The following is a 27,647-nucleotide window of genomic DNA, read 5'->3' on the forward strand; positions in this document are numbered from 1 at the left end:
ACAAAAAAGAAAAAAAAGTAACTCCACGCAGAGTCCCAGGAGAATTGATGCAATTCGAAGAGCACACACTCGCCCTGTCTCAACCACTTCAAATGGCCTGCCTTCAAACCTGACTGGTGAACCGTTTCCCTTGCCGCCCACAGCAAACACCACACCCACACCGAGCTTTTCTTTCCATATCCTGTAAACGTGGTCCTTGTCGGACCGCCGTGGTCAAAAGCCCACGGTAAAATAAACATCTCAAAAGAAAAACATACTCAAAGCCGCTGCTGTTGCCCATGCCTTGGTCCGGGTATTTTGGATTTCTGATTGCTGTTGGTACACTCCGTGACACCTCGTCAATAAACAAGCCCATGTTTGCAAAGTCATCAGTGTCAAGGTTCCAATCAAGACGAGAACGAGGGTGTTGCGAGTATTTTTTTGGTCTCTCTCCTTTTCTCAGACGCATGGCAATGTGGTCTTCCACCTGACCCTCCAAACAAAAAACGCAAGATTTGATCCCCCCCCTTCCGGCAGGGATTTTATCTCGCCCCGGTTCACACAAAAAGTTCGAATAAGCTGACAAGAAGGTGTTGCTCAAAGAATTACAAATGGAAGTTGTGCCAACCTCCAACCCACTCAAGCTCATCCTCATCGGCTGAGGATGAATCCGTCACCCGTTGTTGCCGCCAATCTTGATTCAGGTACGCCGGACGTGCCTTTTGTCGGCTGTCACGGCGATGCCATGTATGTTGATGTTGGTGGCTCTCGTGTCCCAATACAGTCGTAGGTTTCCGGCGTGTTCCAGTCGTCATAGATCGTTTCTTGAAAGTCCAAGTTTGCGGATCCGACTCTGTGTGGTAGTTCCGCCTCTTGTCGCCCAGCGCCGCCCACTTGTCCACAGGAACCTGTTTGGGCGAATGTCGAGGAGTCCGTCCACGCCAGCCAAAGGGGTCATTCTCGTTCGCCCCGTGGCTCGCCTTGATCGGCGACACGGGCTTCGGCGTGCGGCTGCGACGCGCGTTGCTAGAGGACCGACTCTTGGACTCGGTGAGCACTCCTGGAGGTACCGGAAGACGCTTCTGGCTATCCTGACTCCAGCTTCGTGAATTCTGTTCACGTCGCAACTTCAGCTCCGCCTCCCGTTCCGACTCCTCCTCATCTTCTTCGAACATATCACTCCAGCTCTTGGCCACGTCATCCTGTTTCTTGCCAAACACGGACGACATGGTGGGAATGGGCCTGGAAGCGCGAGATGGTAACGAGTTTGGGATGGGGACAGGGTCTGGCTTAGGCGGGTTGCGGGCAGCAGACCGTCTGAGCGTCATGGATTTGAACGATCCATAAGCAGAATCGAAGATGGATGTCAGAGAAGGTGTAGTACCATGGCCCGAGTACCAGGACTCGCCCAGCTTGAGGCTCTTGTCCGAGTCGAAGAGATCCTCCTCGTAGAGGTCGGGAATGGAGTCCAATTGCTGTTTCAGAGGACTGGCGTGCAATGCCTTGGCCCAGGGGAAGGAGTCGCCATCCATCTGCGGGCTTTGAATTGACGGGGTCCGCAGAGGCTCGCGGTTGGCACTGGCTTGCACAACGTCCCGTTCCTCAGAACAGAAAAAGTCGTCAAATGATTCGTCCTCGGTGGTGAAGGCTATGGCGCGAAGCACAGCTTGCTTGACAAGCCCCAGGTCCCGTTTGGAAGGGTCTAAAGCCATGGCCACGGACAGGATCTCAAAGGTATCCTGCGACATGCTGGGAAAGATGTCGAACAATGATTGACGGTCTCGACGATAGTCGGCAAAGAGGACGTCCGATTCCGTGGGTGTAACAAAGGGATTCCTGGCAAAGAGGACATTGAGCAAGCAGATACCGATGGACCAGATATCTGCCTTTGCCGGGGAATAGCCTGTACCAGCGGGATCATACTGTTCTGGAGCCATGTATCGGTCGCTTCCAACGCAGGATTCGTAAGACCAGAGGCTCCTAGTGGCTAGGCCAAAGTCCCCGAGCTTGACGGAACCATCTTGGGTCAAGAAGATGTTTTCAGGCTTGATGTCTCGATGGTAAAGGCCGTTGGCGTGCATGTGTTGCACCGCACTGATCAGCTGCAGCATGAAACGGCGGACGTGCTCTGTCTGCATGGGACCACGATTGAGACGGATTGCCTCATATAGGTCACCTTGAGAACAGTATTCCAGTACCAGGTAGGTGTGAGCGTCGGTCTCAAAATGATGAACAAGGTTCACTAGGTGGTCGTGGTGCTTCAGAATTGCATGGCAGGCAAGCTCTTCTGTACCTTCATCCGGGGTCGTTACCTGTGCGGACTTGTTGGCCACGGAAGGCTTGGTCAAACATTTGATGGCCACGTTCTGTCGGGTCAAGGTATCTTCGGCGAGGAAGACCATGCCGAAGGAACCATGATTGAGAGGAGCAATGGTTCTGAAACGACCGTCTAGAAGTTGGCCCTTGTGGAACTCATCCTTCATGCACTCCATCTTTGTAGTTGGTTGGCTAAGCGTGGTGTGAGCCGATAACTCTCTGATGTTTCGGGCAGCAGTCTAATCCTTTAGACGCAAGTGACAAGAACTTTTGTTGTCTGAACAGTGACGAGTAATATGATCCAGGAGGGCTTTGTACAACAGTATAGACAGGAATGGGATTGCAATGCAGACGCAAGTGTGTAGGAGCAGATACGCTCAGGAGGAAACGTCGTCGAGTATAGGAACTGGAACCCGGACACCAAACATAGATCCGCCTTGTAGCTTCAATTCTTCAACCTCCTCACTTATCATGTGTAGAAAACGCCCAGTCGATAAGGACACCGCGGAACTCCTTGTTGTTCGTGTAAGGTCAGAGGCTCATAGAGGTGATATAGGTCGTAACGTAAAACAAAAGGAAAAGGCTGATCGCTGACGCAGAGCCTGCCGGGCTCGTTGTGCAGTCGAACGAGCAGATGCGTAAAGAGCGTCAAGTTATTGTGTCATGGTCGAATGGATTGTGGGACTGGTTCCGGCAGAAGAGCCAAAAGATTGCGAGTGAAAGAGCAAGAGTTGAGGATAGTCGAAAGAGATAGTAGAGATTCGAGAGAGTGGAAGAGTTGGCCAGTCGATGGTGTAGCTAATCCAAGGCTGTTGAGGGTACCGCTTGGTCACAGCTTCGTCGAGCTCAGAGGATGTCTTATCGACAGGCAGCCACCAGATTTGTCGCCACGAACGATGCTGGTGAACGGACAAGAAGATGATGAGAGAGTGAACTCGGCTTGTGCAGTCTTGACTCAAAGCAGATGCCGTCACCCCTTTGTCCCGAAGTTTATTGTGCTGTTGTGGGCTGAGCGTGACTTGACCCAACTTTGATGGCCCAGGTGACACCCACAACAATGATTCACCAACTAAGCCGAATCCGAAAGGCAGGTGAGACTCGACAGATCCAACGCTCAAATGGTCCTCAATATCCCACGCAGATCGAGGAAGAGCTCAATGGTATAACAGGATTATAGAGGTACAGTTGGGATGGGTGAGTTCGACCTCAGTTGTCCGGTGTGGTGGGGGTTCGAGGACCAGCGGGGGTGAGAGGTCGCTGGGCGACAACGAGGAATGCTGGGGAGCAGAAGGAACGTCGTCGAGACGGGAGAGTGAGAAGGAGAGACACGGCCAGGTGCTAAATTGTGTATGTGAGAGGGAGAGTAGAACGAACACTCGTGAGGGCTTTTGATTTCACATTGCAGGGTGGTCGATCTGGAGGTCGAGTGGTAGGGGCAAAGGTAAACAGTGAGACGAAGATGGCTGAGTTATGGTTATGAAGCAGAAGAGGTGCAGGTGGTCGAGTTGGCGGTGACGGGTGGCTCTGACAGCTTGGCCGTGTCTGGTCCCTGGGAATGGTGCATTCTGGGGCCAACCGAGCAGTGGGCACACCACTCTGAGGGACCGCCCTCGCAGCCTAACCTTGAACAGAGGGCTACGGCCTACAAGCTACGGGCAACGGCGAGGAAGCTGCCCTCTCATGGACCTGCCCCAACAAATGACGCTGGTCTTGTTACCCACTGGGCGAGCGAAGTCAATGGAATCGGCCGGCAACTACAAGGCCAGTCATGAACAAATCAGATCCGAAGGAGTGGAGCCACTGCCACGGTGCCTGCGCCTGCGAGAGTGGCCCACGGTTGGAAGGCAGCTGCATAAGCTAATCCACTTAGACCCTAGCGCCCTCTACACAAGCAGCACGTCGCAATTTCCTACTAGCGCGTGACCCATTTTTCTTCTGGCCCTCGCTGGCTTCGTCTGTGTGTCCTCGTGCTCATCTCTACGCCTGAAGGTTTCGATGGCTCGACGAAGCAATGCCGCCACCCACTTCGCTCTCTCTTTTTTTGTCTCACACGCGCTCAAAGTCAGTCTCAGACAAGACAATCCCTCCCTCATACCCTCCCACGCCTCCAAGCCATTCAGATTCCAGACCCATTGGCAGCTTGTTCAGATCAGGTGCATGCCAGACAAAGGCTCTCCTTTTGAGCCACCCTCCCCCAGGTGCCTTTCTCTCTACCCGCTTTCGGCTCGTCGCTTTGTCTCCCTCCAACCAATAGTCACGCCACAGCCATCAATGAGCCTTGACCAGAAAATGACGCCGCCGCCTGGCAGCGAACACGTAACCACGATAGTGGATGATAACCACAAGGACAAGAGGCAAAAAGAGGACACCTTGCAATGAACAATTACTGAATGCCTCAATTACGAATCTCGCTTGTAGAGGGGAGCACGAACTCCCGAAGGCTTCCCATCCCCTTTGTCATTAAAAATGCATTTTGCCTTCATAACTCGATACTGGTGACACCCGTTCTGGATGCCATATCCGGGTACATGCTTGTTCAACACGTCTACCGAGTCCCGTGGCTATCTCCTTTGTGATAGGGCCATTCAACAGCTACCTCACGCAACTCGTCCTAATCGGCCCTTCGGGATTTCAGGAGTCCCTCCTTCGTACCAGTATTGATATCAAGAGATGACAAGTTCAAGGACAGCTGATCACTAGCCCTGGACATATAGGTGGAAGGGGATGAAAATCTCTCATGTGGCCCTGATGATTGATTGTTGCTCAATCACCACCATGCTCTCCTGGCTGAGTCAACCTTACGAGTGCAACAGGTCATTCAAACGCGTCGTACAATCTTACCCCGCAAAAACTTGAGAGTCCTGGGCTTTGGGATGGGTTCATCGTCGCCCATGAGCTCGAATTCTGATTCCACAAGCTTCTGGAGACAACCAAGATGCTATTCTGCAGCTTGTCACCACTGTACACGTAGCCATTCTCCGTCATGTCTGATAATTCTTCAAGGACAAAGGAAGGCGGAGCCAAAGGAGGTTCCTCGTATTCCGTACCATTCTTCGCAGCCACAACTCGACGAGCTGAGGTCATGTGATTGCAACCATTCGCATCGCAAAGGCTCATCCAGTCGGCCCCAAGGAAGAAAGGTTGTTCTCGTGTGCTTCGATCAGTTTCCAAGGGTTTCCAAGCATTCAAGTTCTGGGCGCTCAATCCCAGCATATCCGGTCCCGAAATCCAAGTACGAGCTGTCAAAAACCTGGCAACGGCAATGGCGTGTTTATCTGATCGGCAGTCTTGCTCCAGGCGACATTAGCTTACGAAAACCTAGATCCAATGGAGTTCCAGGGACACCAAGGGGGATGACCACGTGAAATGATAAGCAATTATTGGCAGATGCTGGGTTTTGAGACCTGGGAGGATCATCTCGGATAATCTCAAGGTCATTGAAACAAGTGCCACCGAGGGTTTCGCGTTGCTGATGTTTCGGCCAGGGATCGTTCTGGTATCCCAGGGCATCCACAAGGTCAAAGACCCATTTCTCGACGAACCAGAGAGTCTTCAGCGTCAAAAGCAGCGTCGATGGAACGACGTGCTGTAAATTACACAGACAAGCAATCTGCGATATCTTGGATCGGTGACGGACAAAAGACAGACCACACTGCTATTCGATGCCGGCCGTTTTGCCCAAAAGTCGGTGAAAAGGCAGTGCAATTTCAATCCCTTTCAATGGGCTCTTTTAGTGGCTCTCTGAAGCTGTTACAGTCCTTTTCTTGGGAGCAGTCTAATGCAGCCAGCGGGCTCTTGAGGTGCAGAAGCCTGCATAAGCTCGGCAGGAGGCTTTCTCCATCCATCCTCCGCTTCGATTTTGGGCTGTGCGACTTGCCGATGAAGGGCTCCAGGCCCTGTTTGGATGCTGGCGCCCTCGGACAAGAGGCCAGACCTCATTGGCGCCAGCGGAGAAAAAGCTCTCGCCACCCACTGGCAACGGAACACGAACATCCAGTCATCGACATTGTCTGCAATATTGCCATGGCTGTTGCCAATACTACCTACCGGGATGTTTTTGTCGTCGCCCTGCACTAGGTACTCGTCGCTGAGGCTAACCGCCGATGCTATGAAACCCTCGATTATTGGTCTGTCAGACTATTGAATGCTCTACCTACATTGCCCAGCGTCGGGCCGAGCAATACTTTGCAATTCTAGATACCGATACCCCGCTCGACAGCGTCACTCCACACGGGCGTCGATCTGGACCTGAAATCTCTGGCTATGAGGTGCGCATTGAAAGGCAGCTCCACCGAGGACAGCGTCTGCTCTAACAGCCATCGTGTCTACCGTGGCACCTCAAGAAGAATTGGGCTACACAAGACTTCGTCCAAAGTAATGATTGACACGTTTTCGATGAGGTTGCCCCCCGTTGTGTTGGGACGAGCAGCGTCTCGAATTCTCCGACTGTCGACTGCCAGATGCGTCGAGATTGCCACGGGGTTTGGCCTCTGAATCTTCTCCCTAGGAGTACTTCTCACCCACTTCTTATCCGAAATTGAATCCTCTTTCAACACCAAAATATGGCTCTATATTATGGTTGTTCCATACAATCAAACCACGTTGGCCACCACGACCGAGCAAGGCAAGCCTTTGGCATTTTTTCAATGTTTTTGAACTACCACAACAATTTCTTGTCTTGTGTGGTTCCACGCCTTCGGTTTTCCTTTCGCATGCATGCCACCGCATTGCATTGACAGTCGCCACGGTGCAGACGGCCCAACCCAAGGAACACTTCCATTCAGATCATTCTCCAGTAGGTTTTCGAGATCTTCAACAACCCTTAGTCCAGATGGTGGGAGCTTTAGTCTGGTGAGGCTTTAAGCGAACCCACCGGGCGGCTGTTCCCATACACCACCCGGGATCTAGCGCATTCCGGTCGAAGATGGCGGTATATACACCGCCATGTTGGAATTTTTCTTACCTTGAACACGCGCTGGTTATCCCTTCCTCATTGCCGAAACTCGGAAAAGTTGGCGCTGGTGTTGCAGTGTGCATGAACGATATGAAGGTGGCTGGAAGATGCAGATCTCGATTGCCTATGAGTGGCTACGCTAATTAGACGAGGACAGTGACCGCAATCACACATTGCAAAATTTTTCAATGGCAGAAAAAAGAAAGAAAAAAATTCCTTCTCAAATTGTCTGCACATGTCGCAACGCGAGGACGTGGTGTTGATCTTTTACCTGTCTGGTCCATCATGATATTTCCGATACTCCGTTCCCAATCCTACGAGTGACAAAGTGTTATATCCTCGCGCAATGGAGTCTCAAGTCGGTGAACTGCACTATTTGCGGCGACATAGGTACATTCCTCCCCTTGCATCTCATTTCGACCCACGGATGCGACAGTATGTGGCTCGAATGTCGCGCCGCTTCGATCCTATCTTTAATTCACATGCCTAGGAGGACCAGGGAGGAGTTTGTACAGACGGATCGACAATTGAACCAGTGATTTGACCGCCTAAGGATAGGTAGGTCCGTGTCCCAGGAATTTCGGCTTTTGTGTCCTCATCATCCTTGGTCTGCGAAAGGGGCCAACTCCGATTCAGTCTGCTTGAGCCAACTACTATACTCGGTCACGAAGCCCACGATGGAGGGCAGTCGGTCTTACACGGCGGCCTTCATTGTGGTGCAGTCAAGCTCTGTCTGGGTACCCAAGGGAGGGTCTCGCCGTTGCTACCTATATGGTAATTATGTTGGTCCTCATAGACGTTCGTTTATATCATAGTATAACATATAAAATGGGATATATGGTATATGGTACATGGTATGCGTAGTATGGATATGGTACAATTGCACATGTGCTCTACTAGATACATAGCTACATATATACTGTGTACAAAGACCTCCTGCCTGCCGCGCGAGGTCTCTTAGCCCACTCTATCTATCTATCAATCAATCAATCAATCAGCCCTGGACTCCCTTCTATCCAGAATGCTTCTTTCCATCGTCTGTCTGCCTTTTCTGTGCAGAAGGGAACGAGAATATTATACAGGGGGCAGTTAACCCGGCCCCGTCTTGCGAAAGGCCTCCCGTGTCCACAGGTCGAGGCGAAGAGCTAAGTATCCTCAGCTTCGCCAGAGAAAAGTGTCGAAGCGAGAAGAAGAGAGTTGTGGTGCTCGTCGGCTTGTCGTCCTACCAACCAGAGGCATTGACAAGCACCGGTCCCGTGTGGCTGGCGTGGTTGGCATCGCTGAGGACGGTTGGTTCCTGTTTGTCTGGGCTGTCAGGCATTTCTTGGGCCTTTTAGCGGCACTGGATAGCTGTTCGCAGGCGATGACAACTCTGCGCTTGTTTCCTGGTTTCAGCCAGCTCTCCTCAGCAGCGGTACCGCTCACAGAGCTCCTCCCAAGGCCTCAACTAGCCAAAGGGCCAGCCGCACCTTCAAGCCTACCCTTCTGTCAATCTTTGCGAGATCATCCTGCGTTGCGACAGTCGCATCTCTCTGAAGGTTTTCCGTCTCTTCTTTCAGTCTGCGCTTGAGGCCTTCGTCGCCGGTCATGATCATCGCCCCGATTTCCAGATCAAGGCTGTAACTTCTTTTCGTGTAGTTGCTGCTCCCCACCACTGTAATGCTCGGTCCAGGCTCTTCGGCAACCTGACCTTCAGCGTCCAACTGAGGCGGGAGAGTGACCCAAAGGCCTTTTGCATGGTAGGTCATTCCTCCAGGTTCACCGACTGTGCCCCTTCTCCACTCCTTCAGTTGAATAACATCTTCTTTACCAGCAATGGACACGGTACGCAGGAAGCGTCGAGAAAGCAAAGTGTACGCCGCCGGTAGCATACCGCTTACTCCAGGACTGCCGTAGAAGCCGTTGGCCCACGGTGAGGCAGTTATCACCGTGCATGCCTTTTCGAAAGCTCTGAGGCCTGGTTGTACTGCGGACGGGCCTTCCGGAGCGGCTGCGATGAGGAGTTTGCAGATGTCTGGGTCGATATTAAAATATCCCGCCGTGAATGTCCAGGTTGACTTGTGTAATCGCTCATCCTCCGCAAGGTTCGTGAGTAGCTTAGTTATTGCAGGTTTCTCTGTGGAGGTATATTGTGCAAACTCATAATCGAGGAGGCCAATGTTCTTGGGCGCTCCAAGGAGGATGTCGAACTGGGCCAGCGGATAGACGAAGGTCTTTTGCTGCGTGAACTCGACAGGGAACATCTTTTGTCTGGCCTTTTTGTGTATCAATGGTTCGAGGATTTCTTTGGCATATGCCTTGAATCTTTTGGTATGCCATAAAGGGTCGGGGTACCCCCGTTCATGAGGACTCAACAGTTCGAAACCGCCGGGACGCTTCTCGGACGGAACCAGGTGGTAGGACAGGTCGCAGACAGCCTCGTGAATAGCGCCATAAAAATCGGTGAGTTCTTTGGAAGAGAAAAGGTGGTACCGGTCAAGACGGTTGGTAAAGTAGTCATTGGATAGATTGGCACTGAGTAACTGGGTCAGAACCTTGACACGAACCATAGTGAGCATTGACCATACCCTGAGAGCATTATTTCATCGTCAAAGCCATAGAGTTTCATATGTTGCAAGCCCCATCCCTCGTTTATCCGCTTAGGCATGTACTTCTTCTTCCATCCATTCAGATTTGGGGTATGGAACATGGAGATGTGGACGCGGTCGGGGAATTGGACGGCCAACGGTGCCAGGAGGGTGCCGCATGATGGATTAGGATCCTCCCGAGTTCCTCGAAGTGCATCGGTGAGGATCGAAACCTCGAGGTTCGGATTATTCTCGAGCGCTTCCTTGAGGGTCTCGATGAGCTCGTGCTCGGTTTTGCCAATGTACAATGTAGACAGGTATATCCGCCGTTTTGCTCCTCTAATCTTGACCTGTAGCACACCTTAGCCGGCCGCTTCCCCTCCCCAGGCGCGTTATGTGTCTACCTTCAGGGTATCATAGAAAGCGGTGGGAGAGTCGAGGATCTGAATTTTGTCGGGGTCTATCTCGAATCGAGGGGCGACATGATCAAGCTGGGTGGCCACTCCGGCGAGAGGGTGTGTTGTCGGAGCAGGGACATTGCTGAAAGCCGACGACGAGGACGAGGAAAAGCGTCTGGAGACGAACTTCGTTGTCGGGCTGCGCTGAATGCAAGCTCTGGTCGTCCGACTGCAGCTGCGGAGGCCTCGCAATCCACAGCTCCTGGCAAACATGTCCGTTCAGAGGCAAAAGATGGTCACAGCCTGTCACCTTTGACGCTGTTGATACCTCTCAATTTGGCCCATTTTATAGAAAGGTCTTGTTGGGTAATGGCGGATCACTCAATGCGTACTTGAATACCTCTGCGCACGTTCCCGACATTATTTCTTGTCGATCTCCAACGATGTTGTCATTGCTTGGCGCCATTGACTTGCCTGTTACACATTAAGATCAATAGTAATAGCCTTGTCTGTCTTCTAATCCTTTGACCTTGTTGACGAGGCCCATCTACTTTTTTAGAAAAAAAAAACAGCTGTCTGTGTAAAATCAGAGCAATGTTCGCATTGAAAATAGAATGACACATTCCACATCGAATCCGAAGATCAATAGAGTCCTTACTGCCCTGTGGACCACAATTGGGGTACCCAGGATGAGACCTGATTGCAATCTGACACACACTCTCTCTTCATTCTCATACAGCGTCTTGTACACCACCCAAGCCTCAAGGATCCCCGGCAGTCACCCAGGTACTGGCTCTTAGCTGGATCAGCCGCCAGACTCAGCGCACTCTTTGACGGGGCCTCTCCTCCGACCCTCACACATGTATGTCCATACTCACGAATCATCCGCCGTTATGCAGGCATGGCTGGCCGAGCTAGGTAATCTTCGCCTGGTCACTCAAAGCTGCAACCACATGCCGACGGGTCCTGGCAGCCACAGGTATCGAATTCATCCTCGGGGAGAGGCCCAGCGTCCTTCACCGCGACAACCATCCACGGATCTTGACAAAACAGGTCAGTGACAATCGGCTTGAAAACATTGAGATATACAAACAGTCATAATCATCGCCCATATTCAGACACAGAATATCCCATACACGGTCTGCAACGCTCGGCGTGTCTATGAACCCATCTGTGTTGGCGATACAGCTACGCAGTATCATAGCGTCGCAAACGTGTAAGTCACAAGGATCCGCAGGCCTCTTGAAGATGCGGATATTCTCGGGCTGTGTGGAAAGAAAACCCCATTCGAAGGGGAAACTGGGAGGAGTCATAATATTGACGTTGACTCATGGAGTTCTCAGTATCACATCAATGGGACATGCGAGGGTTTTGATGGCTTACCGGTGACAATAGCCCAGTGTGGAGATATGCTAGGTCCCTCATCGTAACCATATAGCTTTGCCCCAGCGGAACGAACCAACTCTTTACACTCCTCGTCGGCCTCGACCTTCCAAATAGTCTGGTAAAGGTGAGCCAGTCAGCGTGCATAGAACGCATAGAACTGGCATATTGATGGCATGAGGATTGTGATGTGAGCTTTGAAACCCGTGGGTTCAACGACGTACACTCTCGAATCCTTCACCCGCTTTAATATGGTACTAGAAATCTAAAGTCAGTTGGCGTCACACGAGGGGCTGGGTGAATTTCCGCAAAGACACTCACGATCTTACGCAGGTAACTCCCCTGATTGTAGACAACGAAATCCACGCGATCGGCAGAGATGAGCTCAAGATCTCTCGGCTCGATCGGTGCATCACGAAACCACGCCGAAGGATTGCTGCGGAGCAAGGTAACGGCCATCCTGGTTCTCAAAGGCAGATCTGCCATCTTCAAGGGCCTCTTAACAGGAAATTAAGAGCGACAAGAGTAACAACTTCAGTCTTTGTGAAACCTGGAGAGGAGTAGGGGAGGGAGAAAGATTTGAAGAGATGATTGAATTTGGCAGAGCTGTGGTGGTCATGTGAAGTGAAAGATGGTTGAGCGACTTCCTCGTCTCTGTTTCTCTGCTGGGTTGCGCCTTCCCAGTCACTGGCCGGCTCCTTCCTCGATACATCCATGGCTTCATCATGCAGGGTAAGCTGCAACCAGGTAGACTCACGATGCTGATACAATAGTCTGGCATCTTCACTCCATCTGCGCGTTCATTTCAACCAAAGTTGTAGCAAGCACATGGGATTCCATCTAGGCAGGCTCGTTCTTTTCAAAGGAGTCTGTTCGATCAGCTTGCAAGCAAGCACGCTTCTATCTTTCCCTTTAAGCTCCTGCGGCGTCGAGCGTTTCACTCCTTCTATCCATCCTCTGTGCCCCCCTCCAGGCTATCACGCACAAATGCAGTGTGTAGCTACCCAAAGACGGTTGTTGAGATAGATCATTAATGGAACGGTTATATGCCGCTTTGAACGGATGCTGCCTGACCCCGATGTCACATAAAGCGGCATCACACCTGAACCAAAGGAGTCCCGCCGTCCACTTGGCGCATTCGCCTGAGGCCAACACAAGCCAACATCCACTTCCTCACCAGGACAGTTGTCGAAGCGGTGTGCTCGTGGCTGGTGAAGAAATGGAAATATAATGAGCTGTCACAGATGATCCCCTCGAGGTCGGCATCTCAGTTAGAGATCGCCAATGGACTGCGCTGAAAATGCGACTTCCGAAGCCAGGTTTACTCCTTTTCGTCACCCTCGTTGCGAGTACTTCGATTCCATTCACGACCTTGACGTCTTCCACTTGTCCTTTTCGTACAGTAAATTACATTACCCACAGTCTCCCTCAGCAATGTCTTGCGTCGACTCGAAAGGCCAACATCACCTCCACGACGGTCGAAACCGCCACCTCTCCCAGCGGGGTGCACGCAGTTCCTACATCTTCTCCTGATGACTATTACGCAGAAGATTCCTCCCTCTCGGTTCCGTCCACTGTCCAGTTGTCATCCTCGATAGATTCTTCGGTTCACCCCGTGCACACATCGCAGGACCAGTCGGCTTTGGGTCCTCCCCAGACAGAAAGGTATGGTTCTTCTTCCGGGACAGATCCCGATCAGCCGGAGGACGAGTCCCCCCTCGAAGACGGAAAGTTTCTCTCTTTTGAGGACTGGAAACGAGAAAATCTGAAAAAGTCGGGTCAATCTGAACATATTGGAAAAGGGCCTGGAATTGAAGGTCGAGAGCCGAGGAGGAGAACCGCGTCTCTTCGAGATTCTCTAGATTCGTTGGGGGACGACGCCGAAATAGATTTGGACTTCTCTGGCTTTGTCTCTGACACCCTTGAACCTCCAAATCAGGATCAACCCAGAGTGCAGCAGGAAATTCGCGACAGTTCTGCCAAGATCGAACTGGGACACGCTCCGAGAGCCGGCGCGAGGAGTAAAGATGCTGGCACAACCTGCAAAGAACGATTCAACTATGCCTCATTTGATTGTGCAGCCAACGTTCTGAAGACCAATCCAGAAGCCAAAAGCGCTTCAGCGGTACTGGGAAATAACAAGGATTCTTATATGCTAAACGAGTGCTCTGCCCAGAACAAATTCTTGATCCTGGAACTGTGCGACGATATATCGATCGACACTATTGTGCTGGCCAACTTCGAATTCTTCAGCTCGACTTTCCATACTTTTCGAGTAAGCGTGTCCGACAAATACCCAGTCAAAACCGACAAGTGGAAGACTCTAGGTACTTTTGAAGCTCGAAACACCCGTGAGGTGCAGGCGTTTCTGGTTGAGAATCCTGTCATATGGGCACGGTATCTACGCATCGAGTTCCTTACTCATTATGGGAATGAGTTCTACTGCCCGATCAGTCTCGTCAGAGTTCATGGGACAACAATGCTGGAGGAGTACAAACACGATCTCGAATCAATCCAAATGGAGGATGAAGGCAAAGTGGAGCAGGAAGGTGCCGACAGTGCAGACGAGGATAGACTTGTACCGGAAGCGGTGGCTGAACAGCTTTTGACCGACAGTGACACTCTCGATGAGTCTGTCCGCACTGCCGCATCTGATTCATCCCTGGTGCAGGATCATCGCCTCGATCAGACCCAAACCCCAGACGTCGAAGATACCCAAGACGCAGTTTCCACCTCTCCGGTGCTTTCGTCTCAAAAGGTCAATGGCTTAAGTGACCAAAACGATACATCCAGCACGTGTGAGACTACGAAGGGCTGTGCTAGAACAACCCCCGATGCTCTTGATGGCCAGGATATTACTCAATCGTCTGACACAGAAGCTATAAAACTTACTGCAGATGTTCTAACCCCCAGTTCCTTGGGGTCAAGCCACGTCACAACGGCAGCGGTGGATGGGTCAATCTCAACCTCCAAATCTGATCTTATTGTCGACTCAACAGCGACCAATGCTTCATCGTCACCACCCGGCACCAACAGTTCGAAAACACCCGCGTCCGTCACGCAGTCGTCCCACCCAGCTCCAACGATGCAAGAATCATTTTTCAAGTCGGTTCAGAAGCGCCTGCAAACACTTGAATCGAATTCCTCCTTGTCCCTTCAGTATATAGAAGATCAGTCTCGCGCGCTTCGAGATGCATTCCACAAAGTGGAACAGAGACAACTGGCCAAAACAACCTCTTTCCTCGAACATCTAAATACTACGGTCCTCAATGAACTCCGAGAATTCCGCCAGCAATACGACCAATTGTGGCAGTCCACGGTTATAGAGCTTGAGATGCAACGCGAACGCTACCAGCAGGAAAACATTGCCATCAATGCGCGGCTCGGTGTGCTTGCGGACGAGGTCATCTTTCAGAAGCGAATGTCCTTTCTGCAATTGCTTCTAATCTTGATCTGTCTTGGATTGGTGCTGTTCTCCAAGGGCAATGTGAACAGCTACCTTGAGCTACCACTAGTACAAAGTGTCTTGTCCAGATCTCCGAGTTCACGATTTGTGAATGTCACCAGCCCCGACACACCCTCACAGAACTCCCCCGTCTCGAGATCCAACTCCGCGAGTGCAGTGCAACGGCGTCTGGGTATTTTGAAGGGCCACCGGCGTTTCCCTTCGGAGGACTCGGCTGACAATAGCTTGAGTCCGACTGATTTGTACTCACCACCAACGCCTGTTAGCTTCGGCGACCCTTCATCTGATGGCGACGACAAAGAGGACAATGGCAGGCTCGGAGATCCCCAATTCGATCCCAGCTTGATTGAGCGACCTAGTACGAGCCCGCCGGTGCTTACAGGGGCGGAAAACCCGAGTGACTCAGAGCCTAACCAAGAGATCATGGACGAGTCCATTGATAACGTGCTTCTTGGTTCGTCGGCGGGTAGCAGACAACCCAAACCACCTATCGTCCTTGTCGAAGATGCCACGCCTCCCCCCAAACATCTAAAGTGGCAGCTACCGGAGAGCTAAAGATGTTTGGGAGCTTTCGCGGCGCAGGGTGTGGGACATGGTCAGATCCTTCCACCCTGATGTCAATGGATCACGTCTCGTTGACCTATGGTTCTCGGGGACCACAGGGCGCATTAAACGCAGCTCATGACGACAAACAAAGTCCAGTCAAGCGCATGCACCTGCTGAGAGACCTCTCTGGTCTCAATCTGCACCCTTCTCCTATGCTCATGGAATTCCTCTCAAAGCAGCCCAGTCTTCTACAAAAATGCCAAGTATGGGGAAATGCCTGGAGTGTTCTAGATCAAGCAGGATAAATCATCGGAGGGCTCCCGATCTACCCAATGGTGTTCATGGGAACACGCTCAGGAGGGCATCTTACCCCTTTATGCAGGAGCAAGGTGAAGAGCATGCTGACCAAGCATATGTAACATAGTCTTCCTATCTCTGGTGTAGGACAAAAAGACCGAACGATAGCCATATAATGAACATGACTCAGAAGACGAAGATGGTGCGGAGATATGCATCTCTCCTACAAGATGGGGTGGAGAGAGTTACTGTGTAGCCGTTGACACAAACGTCAGTCTCTGGCACCGGTTAACTGCAACATGTTGATCGACCAGTAGTGAATGCTATTAGCTAAAACTTGTACTTAGAAACTGACCTGTATCTGGACAGCCTCTTGTGAGTTTTCTCTGAGCATCATAATTGACGCTTGGCAGCTCCCAGTTGCGTAATGCCCCCTGTGCTTGTACAGCCTTGCACAGCCTTGTGCATTCACTAGGGCAAAACATGATTGGCTGAACGTACTTGCCTTGTCAGTCGATATCCACGTGGACTTCCTCCCGCCTTCGTATCGGCGTCGTTACCTGAATCAAGAGTGACAAGTCATATTATCTAGAGTGGCACCAACGGTCACTCGCAGAGGTCTGTTACAAAATAACTATTATATCAGCGTCTTCAATATCATTGCGATCGGAACCATGTTCGGGATGGTAGCCGAGATTCGCCAGCAACTCCCTCTTCCGGACAATCATTTCTCCGCTACCGGCATCTGCATCCGTTACATCAACAACGACCCTTTCACCCTTTCTACCACGATTTCCCCCGTTGTTCCCCACGCGATCTGCAGACGAGATGGATGAGGGTGTGTCACAACTTGTCCACAGCTCACCGAATATGTGTTGGTTGAACTGTATTCCTCCGCTTCCCCCTCCCAAGACCCGATGGATCGGATGTGTTGTACAGGCAAGTTGGATTTGATCCCGAAGCAAATGTGAATCGAGATTGAAATAAGTCCTTGTCATCCGGTTCTGGTGAAATGTCTGGTCATTTCGACAGAATCTTCTCGTTCCATACTATTGCAGCTGCTGGAAATGTCCAGGCTCAATCTCTACATTGCTGCCGCTGTTGCAGCCTCGACCGGTTCACTGTTTGGCTACTCGGTCGGCTTCGTGGGAGGACTGCTGGTATTGCCTTCGTTCCTTGGCCATTTCCACCTTGATGTCCTTCCAGCGGCCGAACTCGCACGTGCTCAATCACTTGTTGTCTCGTCGTGGATTGTTGGTGCCTTCTTCGGCGTACCAACCGGCATCCCTATTTGCTCTCGTTATGGCCGGAAGGCATGTTTCATCTTCAGTGCTGCTCTGTATGTCCTTGGGACTGCATTGCAGGTGATCAACGCTGGATCAGCCCTGTGGCTGTTTGAGGTCGGGAGATTTCTAAACGGCTACGGGGTTGGCGCTGGCACGCTGGTTTCGCCCATTTAGTATGTCTACTTTGCATCCATTGTCCGACATCCCCCGCTGACCATGATTGCAGTATTTCGGAGATCGCGACACCGTCCAACAGAGGCATACTGATGTCCAGCTTCCAAGTCGTGATCCAAGGCAGCGCTGTGATCGGCTTCTGGGGAGCATATGCTGCGAACGCTGCGATTACAGACACTTCGGATCTACAATGGCAGATTCCGGTTGCCATTCAACTTTTTCCAGGTATCATTCTCCTTCTGGGGACATTTTATATCAAAGAAACACCGCAATACCTGGCTACCCTGAATAATCTCGAGTTGGTGGAGGATTCATTGTGCTGGTTTCGAGGATTGCCCCCAACAGACGTGGCTATGAAGCGAGAAGCCTTCGAAATCTCCCTCACCGTGCTCTCTGGACTACGTCGACAAGCGATTCATAAAACACACTTTCTCCGCGAAGCGCTCAGTGCCCCAATTCGCAAGCGCTTGGTCGTCGGAGTCGGTCTGTTCGTCGTACAGAACATGTCAGGCATGGTCGCGCTAAACTATTACGTGGCAGTCATATTTCTAAAAGCAGGATTCAAGAGTGTGTCGGCGTCTCTGTTTCTGACTGGGATATTCGGGTTTGTCAAACTCGTTGCCGCCCTTCTCTTCATGTTCCTCTGTGTGCGCATCTACGGCAACCGCTTCTGGCTCCTGTGGGGAACCGGCGTCTGCGCCGTATCGATGTTTGTGCTGGGGTACTGTACAGCAACCATGTCTGATCCATCAGATGGCGGTAGCATCCCGTCTGTCGTTCGCGCCACGTTTTGCATTCTGAGTGTATACGTGTACGCAGTCGCATTCGGGGTGTCGAGCGGGCCTATTCCCTGGAACGTGTGCAGCGAGATCTTCCCTTCGTACATCAACGCGCAGTGCTGCGCAGTCACGACATGCACGCAGTGGTTGTTTCAGGTCGTTGTGGCGGCCATCACGCCTCTCCTCCTCGCCTCCATTGGCCCAATGACCTTTGTCTTCTACGGCCTCTGCAACGTCCTAGGAATGGCATTCTACTACTTTTGCGTGCCGGAGACGAGAGGAGTTCCGTTGGGGAAAGAAATGAGTCGCGTTTTTGGTCACGAGGACGTCAAATACGGGGTTTACGATGGAGTGGTGGAGCAAGTGGAGGATGCTGACGACGATGAGACGCCTTTGCTTGGTTCGGAGAGAAAGAGGAGGCGAAGCTCGATTGCCATTGTGGTATAGCCTGTGTTCTACGCTTCTCTGGCGTTGTGGCTCCGCCTCTTCCTGCCTTTTTTACAGGAGAGATGATTCTTTTACAGCTTGGAGATGAATTTGATCCTGTTCGCCACCGCCGTCTTGGCCGTCGATATCTTGGGCGCGAATGACTCAAAGCTATGAGGCAGGCCGGGATAGACGTGCATCTCGAGCGGGATACCCGCCTCGGCGTGTCGTGCCGCGTACTTGATGTTCTCGTCCCTGAAGATGTCCAGGTCCGGCACGTCGATGTACACGGGCGGGAGGTCCGCCACGGAGGAGACCCGCGCCGGGGCGGCCCAGGGCGAGACGTCGGCGGTGAGGTTGCCGGCCTTTTCGCGACCGATGTACGCCGCCCAGCCCGTGAGGTTGTCGTCGGGGGTCCAGGTGTGGAGGCCCATGGCGGCCTCGTAGCGGCCCTTGTTGCGATCGTCGAGCATGGCATTGACGAGCACCTGCCGGGCCAGCGGCGGGTCGAGCTTCCTGTCCCGCGCCATGATGGCGACCCCGGCCGCGAGTCCCCCACCCGCAGAGTCGCCCATGATGGCGATTCGGGCAGGGTCGACGCCCAATTCCGCAGCGCCTCGGGGGGAGTGCACCCACTTGAGCGCCGCGTAGCAGTCCTCGATGGGCGTCGGGAAGGGATACTCGGGCGGCGATCTGTACTCGACCGCGAAGAACGGGACGCCCCCCTGCGTCACGTAACTCTGGATCATCTTGCGGTAAAGCGGGACGCTGAGGCAGAAATACCCTCCGCCGTGGGTGTACACGACTGCCGCCGACGGTGTCGCAGCGGAACCCTTTTTCGCAAAGCGGTGGACGTTGATCTCGACGCCGTCAAACGACGCGACCTTGAAGACCGTCTCCTCGACGTCGTCGACTTCGGGCCAGTTCTTCATCAGGCCCGCCCACATGCCGTCGATGCCGGCGCGGCGCGGGGCGACTTCGTAAGGTGGATGTTTTGGCGCCGCGGCCATGGCGGGCAGCATGGGCTCGATGGCCTGGTGGTATTCCGGGTCGTATTCGTAGGGCATCCTGCTTTGTGTTTTGGACTTTGTTTCTGGACTTTGGTTTCTTATTTGGTTAGTCTAGTCTGGTTTCGTGGTCTTTGTAATCCAGATCGAAATTCAATCCTATATCTGAGATCCGGTATCTGAAGACTTGCGATTTATGTGGTGATTTGTGATACCCTTACGATGCTCTTTTAAGGCATATATATATATTCCTACAACACGCTTGGGAGTTTTTTGTACAACTTGTACCTGAGAAAAGAAGAAGTTGATACCCTCGGGTGTTTCGACCGCGTTAGAGCCGAGAAGGGGGGGGGGGCAATATACTCTCCAATTTACTTTCTGTATATCTTACTTACAACATATGTCTCTACAAGCTGTGTAACGTGTACCGTTCACGATGAAGTGTCTTTTGGCCCATCAATTGCCTGTTGAGATGTCGGTACATAATACTTGTACATTCGATCCAAAAGAGGAAGCCGTCATTATGTATTATTATTCATTCTCCGCAAGGCTCGCATCCTCTCCTCTCCTCCCCTATATCCGCTCGGCCTTCCCCCCTTCTCACCCCCCGCTCCGCTCCACCTCCATCCACCTCCCACCGTTGATCCTCTTCCCTTAAAATCCTCGTACTCGTAGGCGGTTCGATTCGCATAAAGCATGAATATGTATACAAGTATGCATAGCTTTCGCCCTCTCGGTGGGGACTCTAGGGGCCCAAGAGACCAGGGCCCAAAACATAGTTTGTGCATGTGTGTGCGTGTGCGAGAGAGTGTGAGAAAAGAAGTAGTGCATGTACCGAGTAGTGTGTGTGTAATGTGTCTCCTGAAACGCCACAGCCTCGTGGGATTTTGTGGGGCCTTTTACCATACGACTGAATCGTTTTCTGACCGGCGGCAAGCCAAAAACCCAGTAATCGAGGAGGATTTGGTCTGTGCTAAACGCGACAATTATTCCTCCGGAAAAAGTAAAGAATGACGGATCGATTGATCGATCGGAGGAAAGAAGATCAGATCAGATCAGATCAGCAGGAACATGGAGGAGGGATGGCGAGCGAGCGAGCATATATATACTCAATTCATAGGCGGGGAATTTGAGGACATGTACATACATGTCTGCTGGGATCCACATACTTCCGACGCAGGGGAGGAAGTTGCTTTTGAGCACAAGACAAGAAATACACACACACAAGTCCAGGCCGGTGATAAGAATTCTCGGGTCTCACAGTTCCGCTGCGAGTATGTAGACCATTTCCTCTCTAGATTCATCACCTGGTACCAGCAAAGTCCATAGTCACTCCCCCCCCCCCCCCCTCCCCCCCTCCCAGGAATAGTGGTATGGCTGATGGCGGAGAAAAACGCCAGTTGTCAAGGTATTACCTTCAAGGCACAATGTATATCCAGACAATGGAGCCGGGCTGATGAGTTTGCCATAACCCCCCCCTTGCAGACTGGATGTCTATCCGTCTCAACCCGCCCGTCCTAACAGCCCCCAACACTGATGTACTTCCAAAGGCCATCTAGCTGTCACAGCTCCGACCGCTTCCACTTCATGTTCTGCGCCTTCTCTATGACCTTGTAAAACTCCGTCTCTTTCAAATCCTGGCCCGTGTATTTCTGGTAATTCTCGGCCGCGACGGCCACGGCCTGCTCATGTTTCCAAACAAGCACCCCGGCCGCGAGCACCAGCAACACCAACAGGACGAGGGTGGTCGATGACAAAAACGGCCGCCGGCGAGGGTGGAAGGGGACTTTCTCGCCCGTGTATGCGCCGTCGGGGGATTTGGGGAACCATTCTTCGGTCTGTGCGCGCTTCACGTTGGGGTTGATGCGGTTGATCTTGGACATGTCGTGCGAGGGTCTTTGGATTGTGAGGAGGAGGGTTCGGTCGACCACGGGTGTGCCGGTGTGCCGGTGTGCAGGTGAGCAAGTAAGGGTATGCAAGGGTTAGACAGGCTTGCCTCAATCCAACAATCCAACAGCCAGGTTAGTCAGGACAAGGACCAACAAAATCTTGCGCGCAGACAAAAGGAAAGATGGCACGCGAGAAAGGGGAATCGGTGGTCTGTGATAGGAGGTTTTTCCCAAGGAGTTACAACCTGTCACAACATCGGAATGTGTGTCCTCGGTCCGCAAGTGAGCATTCAGGCAACCCAGGTACCATGTCGTCGGGATCGATATTGGGCTGACTAAGAAATCTAATATTAACATCCAGCGAAAGGCTAGGTTCAACCTGATATGTTAGACTCGGTGCGGCTGAACTTCTTGGGAAGTGGCTGTCTTGTCAAGATGCGGCCAGTGAGAGCGAAAGAAGAATGGTGCTGACACGGGGTCCAGGGGCCATTGATGCCCACCTATCGCAGGTGAATGTAATGCGGTAAGCGGCTTGGGGTCCCGTGTGACCGGACATCTCGTTCTTGTAGGGGTTGGCATTGTGAGTCTGGGCAGTTGGTCCCTAGCGGGTACAGACATTCATGATGGTTTTATCTACAAGTGGAAGTCTGATGCTGAATATGGGCAGATTGAAGTGAACCAATGGAATCTCTGGAAGACACGAGGCTGAAACACGAGGCTGAATGACGCCAGTCAATGGTTGTCCTCAGCCTTGCCGGCCACACCAACCTTGACCACCATCACCACCACCAACAGTTACAACTGTCCTTCCACACTCCATGTCAAACCATAGCCAGGCATCTCTCCACGGTAGCCGAGTCTTGGAACAGGCATGTCCTGGCTCAGGCAGATGCTGGGTATGTTTCACACCTACCTGTTCCCTCCAGGACCTTCATTTACCGCTTTCGGCGACCGAAAGAACGAGGCTGGTCGACAGCATGGTCCAATGCAAAGACCAACCAGTGATAATCCTACCACATGCTGAAGTATGACATCATAACGGCAATATCTGTCAGGAACAGTGTTGGGTGTTGACCACCACATTCATCGCAATGTGTATTGACATATCGATTGTCGAAGATCGGTAGAGGTGTGGGTGGTACGAGAACATGCAAGGCCAAACGGCAATTTCAGGTGATGACGACGACACGAACTCCGATGATCAGAATAAATATGCCAATGTCATCCCCGACTGAGAGGTGTTCGAGATGCTCTATTCAGCAATTTTGATCACATCTGGGACGAATCAAGCAGCCATGTCACAGCTTATCCACGACTCCCTCTTTGGTCGCTTGCTACGGCACTTATCCAAGGGAAAATTGCTACCGCATGAGGAGACAAAACACCCTGCTCTCCTAGAACAGTTCTCACATAACCCGCCTGCCGTGGGAAGAGAGACGTCGCCTGAAAGACCCGCTTCGGATGCGAGCACTCTTGGTCCAGGCGATGGAGAGCTATCTGAGAAAGGACGAGACCCGAATATTGTTGGGTGGTATGGGCCTGACGACCCAGAGGTGAGATATCCAGACGACAAAGCGCAATATACCACTGAGCACTGACTTGATGTCCGTTTACAGAACCCTCTCAATTGGTCACCCTTCACCAAATGCGCAATCACCTTTGAGCTGTGCTACTTGACATTTGCGGTCTATGTGGGATCGTCCGTGTACACTGCTGGCGTCGTGGACGTTATGAAGGACTTTGGGATTGGCGAGATACCTGCAACACTTCCCCTGACCGTCTTTGTGCTCGGATTTGGACTAGGTAATGGCATCATTGATCCGTCCTATACCAAGAGTCGGCAATACCCTCCACTCCCATACTAACAGTGCGATCAGGACCGATGACCTTAGCACCCCTCAGCGAGGCACCTGCGATCGGACGGACGCCAATCTACGTTTGGACACTGCTAGCTTTCCTCCTCCTCCAAATTCCTGTCGCTTTGGCTGTCGATCTTCCCATGCTTATCGTGTTCCGGTTCATCACTGGTGTCCTAGGGTCTCCTCCCCTGGCCACCGGCGGCGCCTCCATCGCAGAGATCTTCACACCGCGGAAAAGAGGACTGGCCATCGGAATCTGGGGTGTCGCAGCCGTATGTTCTCTCCTTGCTTCCACTGTCGCTCGATCCAACATGCTAATCGATAGAAGATCTTTGGTCCCGTCTTTGGTCCGCTTCTCGGTGGCTTTGCCGCTCAGGCGAAAGGTTGGCGATGGACAATATGGGAGCTGATGTGGATCTCCGGCCTTGCTGTCATTATGTTGTTCTTCTTCCTGCCGGAGGTCAACGCAAAGAATATCCTGTATCGACGGGCCCATCGACTGCGTCGCGTGACAGGCAATATCAAGCTCATGAGCGAGGGTGAAATCGCCTATCAGAACGTCACGGTCAGAAAGGTGGCATATCTCACCATCATCCGTCCGTGGATCCTGACATTCACGGAGCCACTCGTCTTTCTCCTCCACACATGGGTCGCATTGATTTTCGGCCTGTTGTTCATCTGGTTCACCGCGTTCCCACTCGTCTTTGAAGGGATCTACGGATTCAACGCAGGGCAGACCGGACTGTCGTTTCTCGGACTCTTTGTTGGTGCACTCTGTTGCGTCCCACCGTTCATCTGGTACGACCGTGGCGTGCAACGGAGGATGTTTGACGACGACGGCCACATCATGAAGCCCGAGCAGCGCCTGGTGCCGGCGATGGTCACTGCGGCCACGATCCCCATCTGTCTCTTTTGGTTTGGCTGGAGTGCTCAAAAAGATGTGCACTGGTAAATCACTCTTCCTCGGTTCTTTCTTGCGTTCTCCCTCTCTCATTTCCTGCCACATACTTGCCCCACAAACTCGCATACTAATCACTGGCAAAAAACCAGGATCGTGCCCATCATCGGGACGTGCTTCTTCGCCGTCGGCGCCCTGATCATCGTCAACTCGGTCCTGACCTACCTCCCCGACGCGTTCCCGACCGAGATCCCCTCGGTCATGGCCGGCTCGGCGTTCATGCGCTTCTCCTTTGGCGCCGGCTTCCCCTTGTTCGCCCCGGCCATGTACCACAACCTGGGCGTCCACTGGGCCAGCAGCCTGTTGGGCTTTCTGGGGCTGGCGTACGTGCCGATCCCGTTTCTGTTTTACTTTGTAAGTAGATCTGGTCGTCTTACAACCAACTTTTTCTTCTTATCCTCCTCCTCCTCCTCCTCCTGCTGCTTAGGCTGACTCTACTCCCTTCTGGCTGTTCGATCTAGTTTGGCGAGAGATTCCGCAACGCCAGCAAACGGGCGCGGCACACCTAAGTTAAGAGTTGGAGAGCTGAAGCGCTGTAGTGCTTTTGCAGAGATCCAAACGTCCCCATTCCGCAATCCCTGCCTGGGTCTGGTTCTTCCTCCCTTCTTTGCGTCGTTTCTTGGGCACATACATACATACATATATACATACATGCCTGGGGGTGGTTATTTCTCGGAGCTGTCCTCTACCGTGGATGAATCTAGGACGTCTTTTTCCCCCCGTTTTTTGCTTTTGTTAAAGAGACACGCTGAGCGGCAGCGTGAGGACAAGTACGGTATGGCAACGTTGACATCGACGGGCTTTACAATGAGGCACGGATGCACGGATGCAGGCATGCAGGCAAGGTCTCCGCCACAGGTTGGCTTTTGGAATCTATAGAAACGTCGATAAGAGGAACGGAAAAGAGAATGAATGAAATACAACAATGTCAACTCTTGGGATTCATCAGAGCGCACGAAAAAGAAAGAACAAAACAGGGAATAGAATAGAACACTGGGTAAGTAAGGGGGTGAAATGTAGGACCAGGACCTCTTACGAGACCTCTTACAGGACTTCAGTCGGAGCAGTTCAGACCCGTCAGGCCTAGGCCCAGGCCCGGCCAGGCCAGGGAGGAGTCATTCATTTGTACATTCCCCCCTCTCGAGCATCGCCGTCATGTAAAAAATGCCACTTTTTGTTTAGTTATATAACTCCATTACCGCAGGTATCGCCAATCAAATCAGATTAGTCGTCTTCCTCCCCGGCTCGCACGGTCCTGGCTTTCCTCCGCGCGCCCTTGAAGTGCTTCTTGCTACTGCTCATCCGCAGTTCTGCCGGGTCGACGTCCTTCTCCAGCGCCGCCATCGTCTTGGCCTTGCGACCCGTCAGCTGCTTCGTCTGCTGTAACTGCTGCCTTCCCTGCTCCGTGTACTGGTGGTTGAAGGGCATGTTGAGGTGTCCCGCGTTGCCGGAACCCGGACCGAAAAACCCCTTGTCGAGCCGTTTCGCTCGGGTCCCTTTCTCCACGGGGGCGGGTGCACGCTGCTGCGACGACGACGAGGTCGATGCCGCTTCCGCGTCGCCGTCGGCGAGGCCAGATTCTTCAGAGTGCGCGATCAACCACGCCTGTCTCTTGGCAGGCAGATGCGCAAAGTCGTATAGTTTCTCGTTGAATTCCCTCCCGTAGGCCTCCACGTCCGTGTCTGGGTCGCCCGATGGTGGAGGATGGCAATACAGCAATTTCCCATTCACATAATCCTTCAAGATATATCTCGCCGCGCGTGACTCGTCCGGTTGACTTCCTGGTCCTGTCGTGGCAAATCCCCTCGCGCGAGCATACGCTCTCAGCATTTCTGATGCGGTGGGGATTCCCGTGCCACCTTCCTCCACTGGTCGCGTGTTGATTTTCATGCCGTAGACATTTTCAAGAAATGTTTGCGGGATGCGCTGTGCAACGAGGCCGGTAGGTCCGGTGTATTCTCTCAACTGATCGATCGGCAACACGCCGCTGCAGACCAACTCGGCTTTTGTGGTGGCAAAGTTTGGAAACACTAAACCGGGACAGTCGCAAAGGATCACGCGGTCTGAAAGGTGGATGGTCTGGAAGTGTTTTGTCTTGCCAGGAGTGGAGGAGACTGACACCTTTTTCGAGCCGAGGAGAGCATTGATGGTGGAGGACTTTCCGACGTTTGGATAACCAACCAGCCCAATCGTAGTTTTTCGGTCGGTAGTGGCATCTTCGGGGATGTTCTCGAGGAAGAGGGATTCGAGCTCGTCGACAGTGAGGATCTGAGTGTCAGGCTGTGCTGACGTGTGACCTCTGGACTGTGATCCAACATCGCCAACTTCAGGTTGCGACTCTTCACTTTCAGAGTCTTCATCCGCCTCCTCTTCGTCAGTCCATTCTTCCCCCTCTTCCTCCTTCAGGTTGAGATCTTGAACATTCTTGACCATTGTCTTTTCCGGCAAGTTGCGATCAATCTGTTGCTGAATCTGCCGGGCATCGAGCTCCTCTAGCGCATCTCGTCCCTCGTTCATCTCTTTGGCCAGATGAGCAGAGAAGAACTTGTAGTTGATACCTTGCGCGTGGAAATACTCGGCCCATGCCCTTCTTTGCTCTTCAGTCATCATGTCTGCCTTGTTGACCAGCAACAAGTTCCTCTTCTTCGGATCGACCTCTTGGACATATTTCTCCAGGTCTTCACTTCGGAATAGAAGTGGGTTCCGCGCATCCACAATCTGCACCACTAAATCGGACCGCTCGATCACACGCCACAGTTGTCGCCATACTTCAATGTTCCTCTCGAACGGTGTCATCAGCAAGTCGTCGTTCTCTTGAAGTTCGGCAAGGCCCCGTCTCCATTCCAGCAGGCTTGCTCTCTCCTGTTCGTCCAACTGCTGGGGCGTGGTTGTCTCGTCCCATTTCGGCCGCCTGGGTACTGTCAACCTTCCCCGGTTCTGAGCATGTTTCCTCCTCGCACCCCTCTCCTCCGCTGCGCTCAAAAGGTATGGATTTCGTTGGTCCGAGTGGATTATCTTGACATTGTTCATCTTCTCCGCAGTAAAGTCGGTGCCAGCCAATTCGGCCGTGGAAAGAAATTCGTCCAGGGCGCCCTGTTCGGTGACGCTGCGCATCTTCACCCACGATGCTTCCTTTGCGGCATTCGTTACGTATGTTTGGCCTGTTGTGTGATCCGTCCTAACGACTCCATTTTGAGACACCTTCTTGCGATCTGAACCTTTGCCTCGTCCGAAACGGTCGTTCATGAGGCTATTGCCCAGCCCCACGCTGTTCTTGCTCTTTGGGAGAACCATTTTGTCGACAAGAGGTTTTCTTCGAAGAACAGAGCGAGAGATTGGGTAGGATGTTGCGAATGAAAGTGA

General features: G+C 52.4%; 8 protein-coding genes across 8 annotated transcripts; 3 read left to right on the top strand and 5 right to left on the bottom strand.

Annotated features, from left to right (window-relative positions):
• Nucleotides 1–584: 584 nt before the first annotated feature.
• AYO21_07458 (hypothetical protein) lies at nucleotides 585–2,471 on the bottom strand (the record flags this gene model as incomplete). The annotated part of the gene is made up of 1 exon (XM_022657413.1): nucleotides 585–2,471. The coding sequence occupies one exon, from the start codon at nucleotides 2,469–2,471 to the stop codon at nucleotides 585–587; it is 1,887 nt and encodes a 628-aa protein (XP_022510290.1).
• A 6,199-nt stretch (nucleotides 2,472–8,670) lies between these two features.
• On the bottom strand, nucleotides 8,671–12,056 carry AYO21_07459 (hypothetical protein; the record flags this gene model as incomplete). The annotated part of the gene is made up of 8 exons (XM_022657414.1): nucleotides 8,671–9,763; nucleotides 9,817–10,166; nucleotides 10,221–10,389; nucleotides 11,176–11,254; nucleotides 11,308–11,541; nucleotides 11,598–11,715; nucleotides 11,822–11,854; nucleotides 11,919–12,056. The coding sequence occupies 8 exons, from the start codon at nucleotides 12,054–12,056 to the stop codon at nucleotides 8,671–8,673; spliced, it is 2,214 nt and encodes a 737-aa protein (XP_022510291.1).
• An 841-nt stretch (nucleotides 12,057–12,897) lies between these two features.
• On the top strand, nucleotides 12,898–15,618 carry AYO21_07460 (hypothetical protein; the record flags this gene model as incomplete). Its single annotated transcript, XM_022657415.1, has 1 exon — nucleotides 12,898–15,618. The coding sequence occupies one exon, from the start codon at nucleotides 12,898–12,900 to the stop codon at nucleotides 15,616–15,618; it is 2,721 nt and encodes a 906-aa protein (XP_022510292.1).
• Nucleotides 15,619–16,973: 1,355 nt separating this feature from the next.
• On the top strand, nucleotides 16,974–18,592 carry AYO21_07461 (hypothetical protein; the record flags this gene model as incomplete). The annotated part of the gene is made up of 2 exons (XM_022657416.1): nucleotides 16,974–17,365; nucleotides 17,419–18,592. 2 exons carry the CDS (start codon nucleotides 16,974–16,976, stop codon nucleotides 18,590–18,592), a joined length of 1,566 nt encoding a protein of 521 aa, XP_022510293.1.
• Nucleotides 18,593–18,663: 71 nt separating this feature from the next.
• On the bottom strand, nucleotides 18,664–19,638 carry AYO21_07462 (hypothetical protein; the record flags this gene model as incomplete). Its single annotated transcript, XM_022657417.1, has 1 exon — nucleotides 18,664–19,638. The coding sequence occupies one exon, from the start codon at nucleotides 19,636–19,638 to the stop codon at nucleotides 18,664–18,666; it is 975 nt and encodes a 324-aa protein (XP_022510294.1).
• Nucleotides 19,639–21,140: 1,502 nt separating this feature from the next.
• Nucleotides 21,141–21,461, bottom strand: AYO21_07463 (hypothetical protein; the record flags this gene model as incomplete). The annotated part of the gene is made up of 1 exon (XM_022657418.1): nucleotides 21,141–21,461. The coding sequence occupies one exon, from the start codon at nucleotides 21,459–21,461 to the stop codon at nucleotides 21,141–21,143; it is 321 nt and encodes a 106-aa protein (XP_022510295.1).
• Nucleotides 21,462–22,762: 1,301 nt separating this feature from the next.
• On the top strand, nucleotides 22,763–24,793 carry AYO21_07464 (hypothetical protein; the record flags this gene model as incomplete). Its single annotated transcript, XM_022657419.1, has 6 exons — nucleotides 22,763–23,020; nucleotides 23,084–23,270; nucleotides 23,345–23,598; nucleotides 23,652–24,274; nucleotides 24,377–24,638; nucleotides 24,746–24,793. The coding sequence occupies 6 exons, from the start codon at nucleotides 22,763–22,765 to the stop codon at nucleotides 24,791–24,793; spliced, it is 1,632 nt and encodes a 543-aa protein (XP_022510296.1).
• Nucleotides 24,794–25,508: 715 nt separating this feature from the next.
• Nucleotides 25,509–27,578, bottom strand: AYO21_07465 (hypothetical protein; the record flags this gene model as incomplete). Its single annotated transcript, XM_022657420.1, has 1 exon — nucleotides 25,509–27,578. One exon carries the CDS (start codon nucleotides 27,576–27,578, stop codon nucleotides 25,509–25,511), a length of 2,070 nt encoding a protein of 689 aa, XP_022510297.1.
• Between the last annotated feature and the right edge of the window lie 69 nt (nucleotides 27,579–27,647).

The sequence above is a fragment of the Fonsecaea monophora genome, assembly GCF_001642475.1.
Source record: "Fonsecaea monophora strain CBS 269.37 chromosome Unknown Scaff57, whole genome shotgun sequence".
NCBI classification, from domain to species: Eukaryota; Fungi; Ascomycota; class Eurotiomycetes; order Chaetothyriales; family Herpotrichiellaceae; genus Fonsecaea; species Fonsecaea monophora.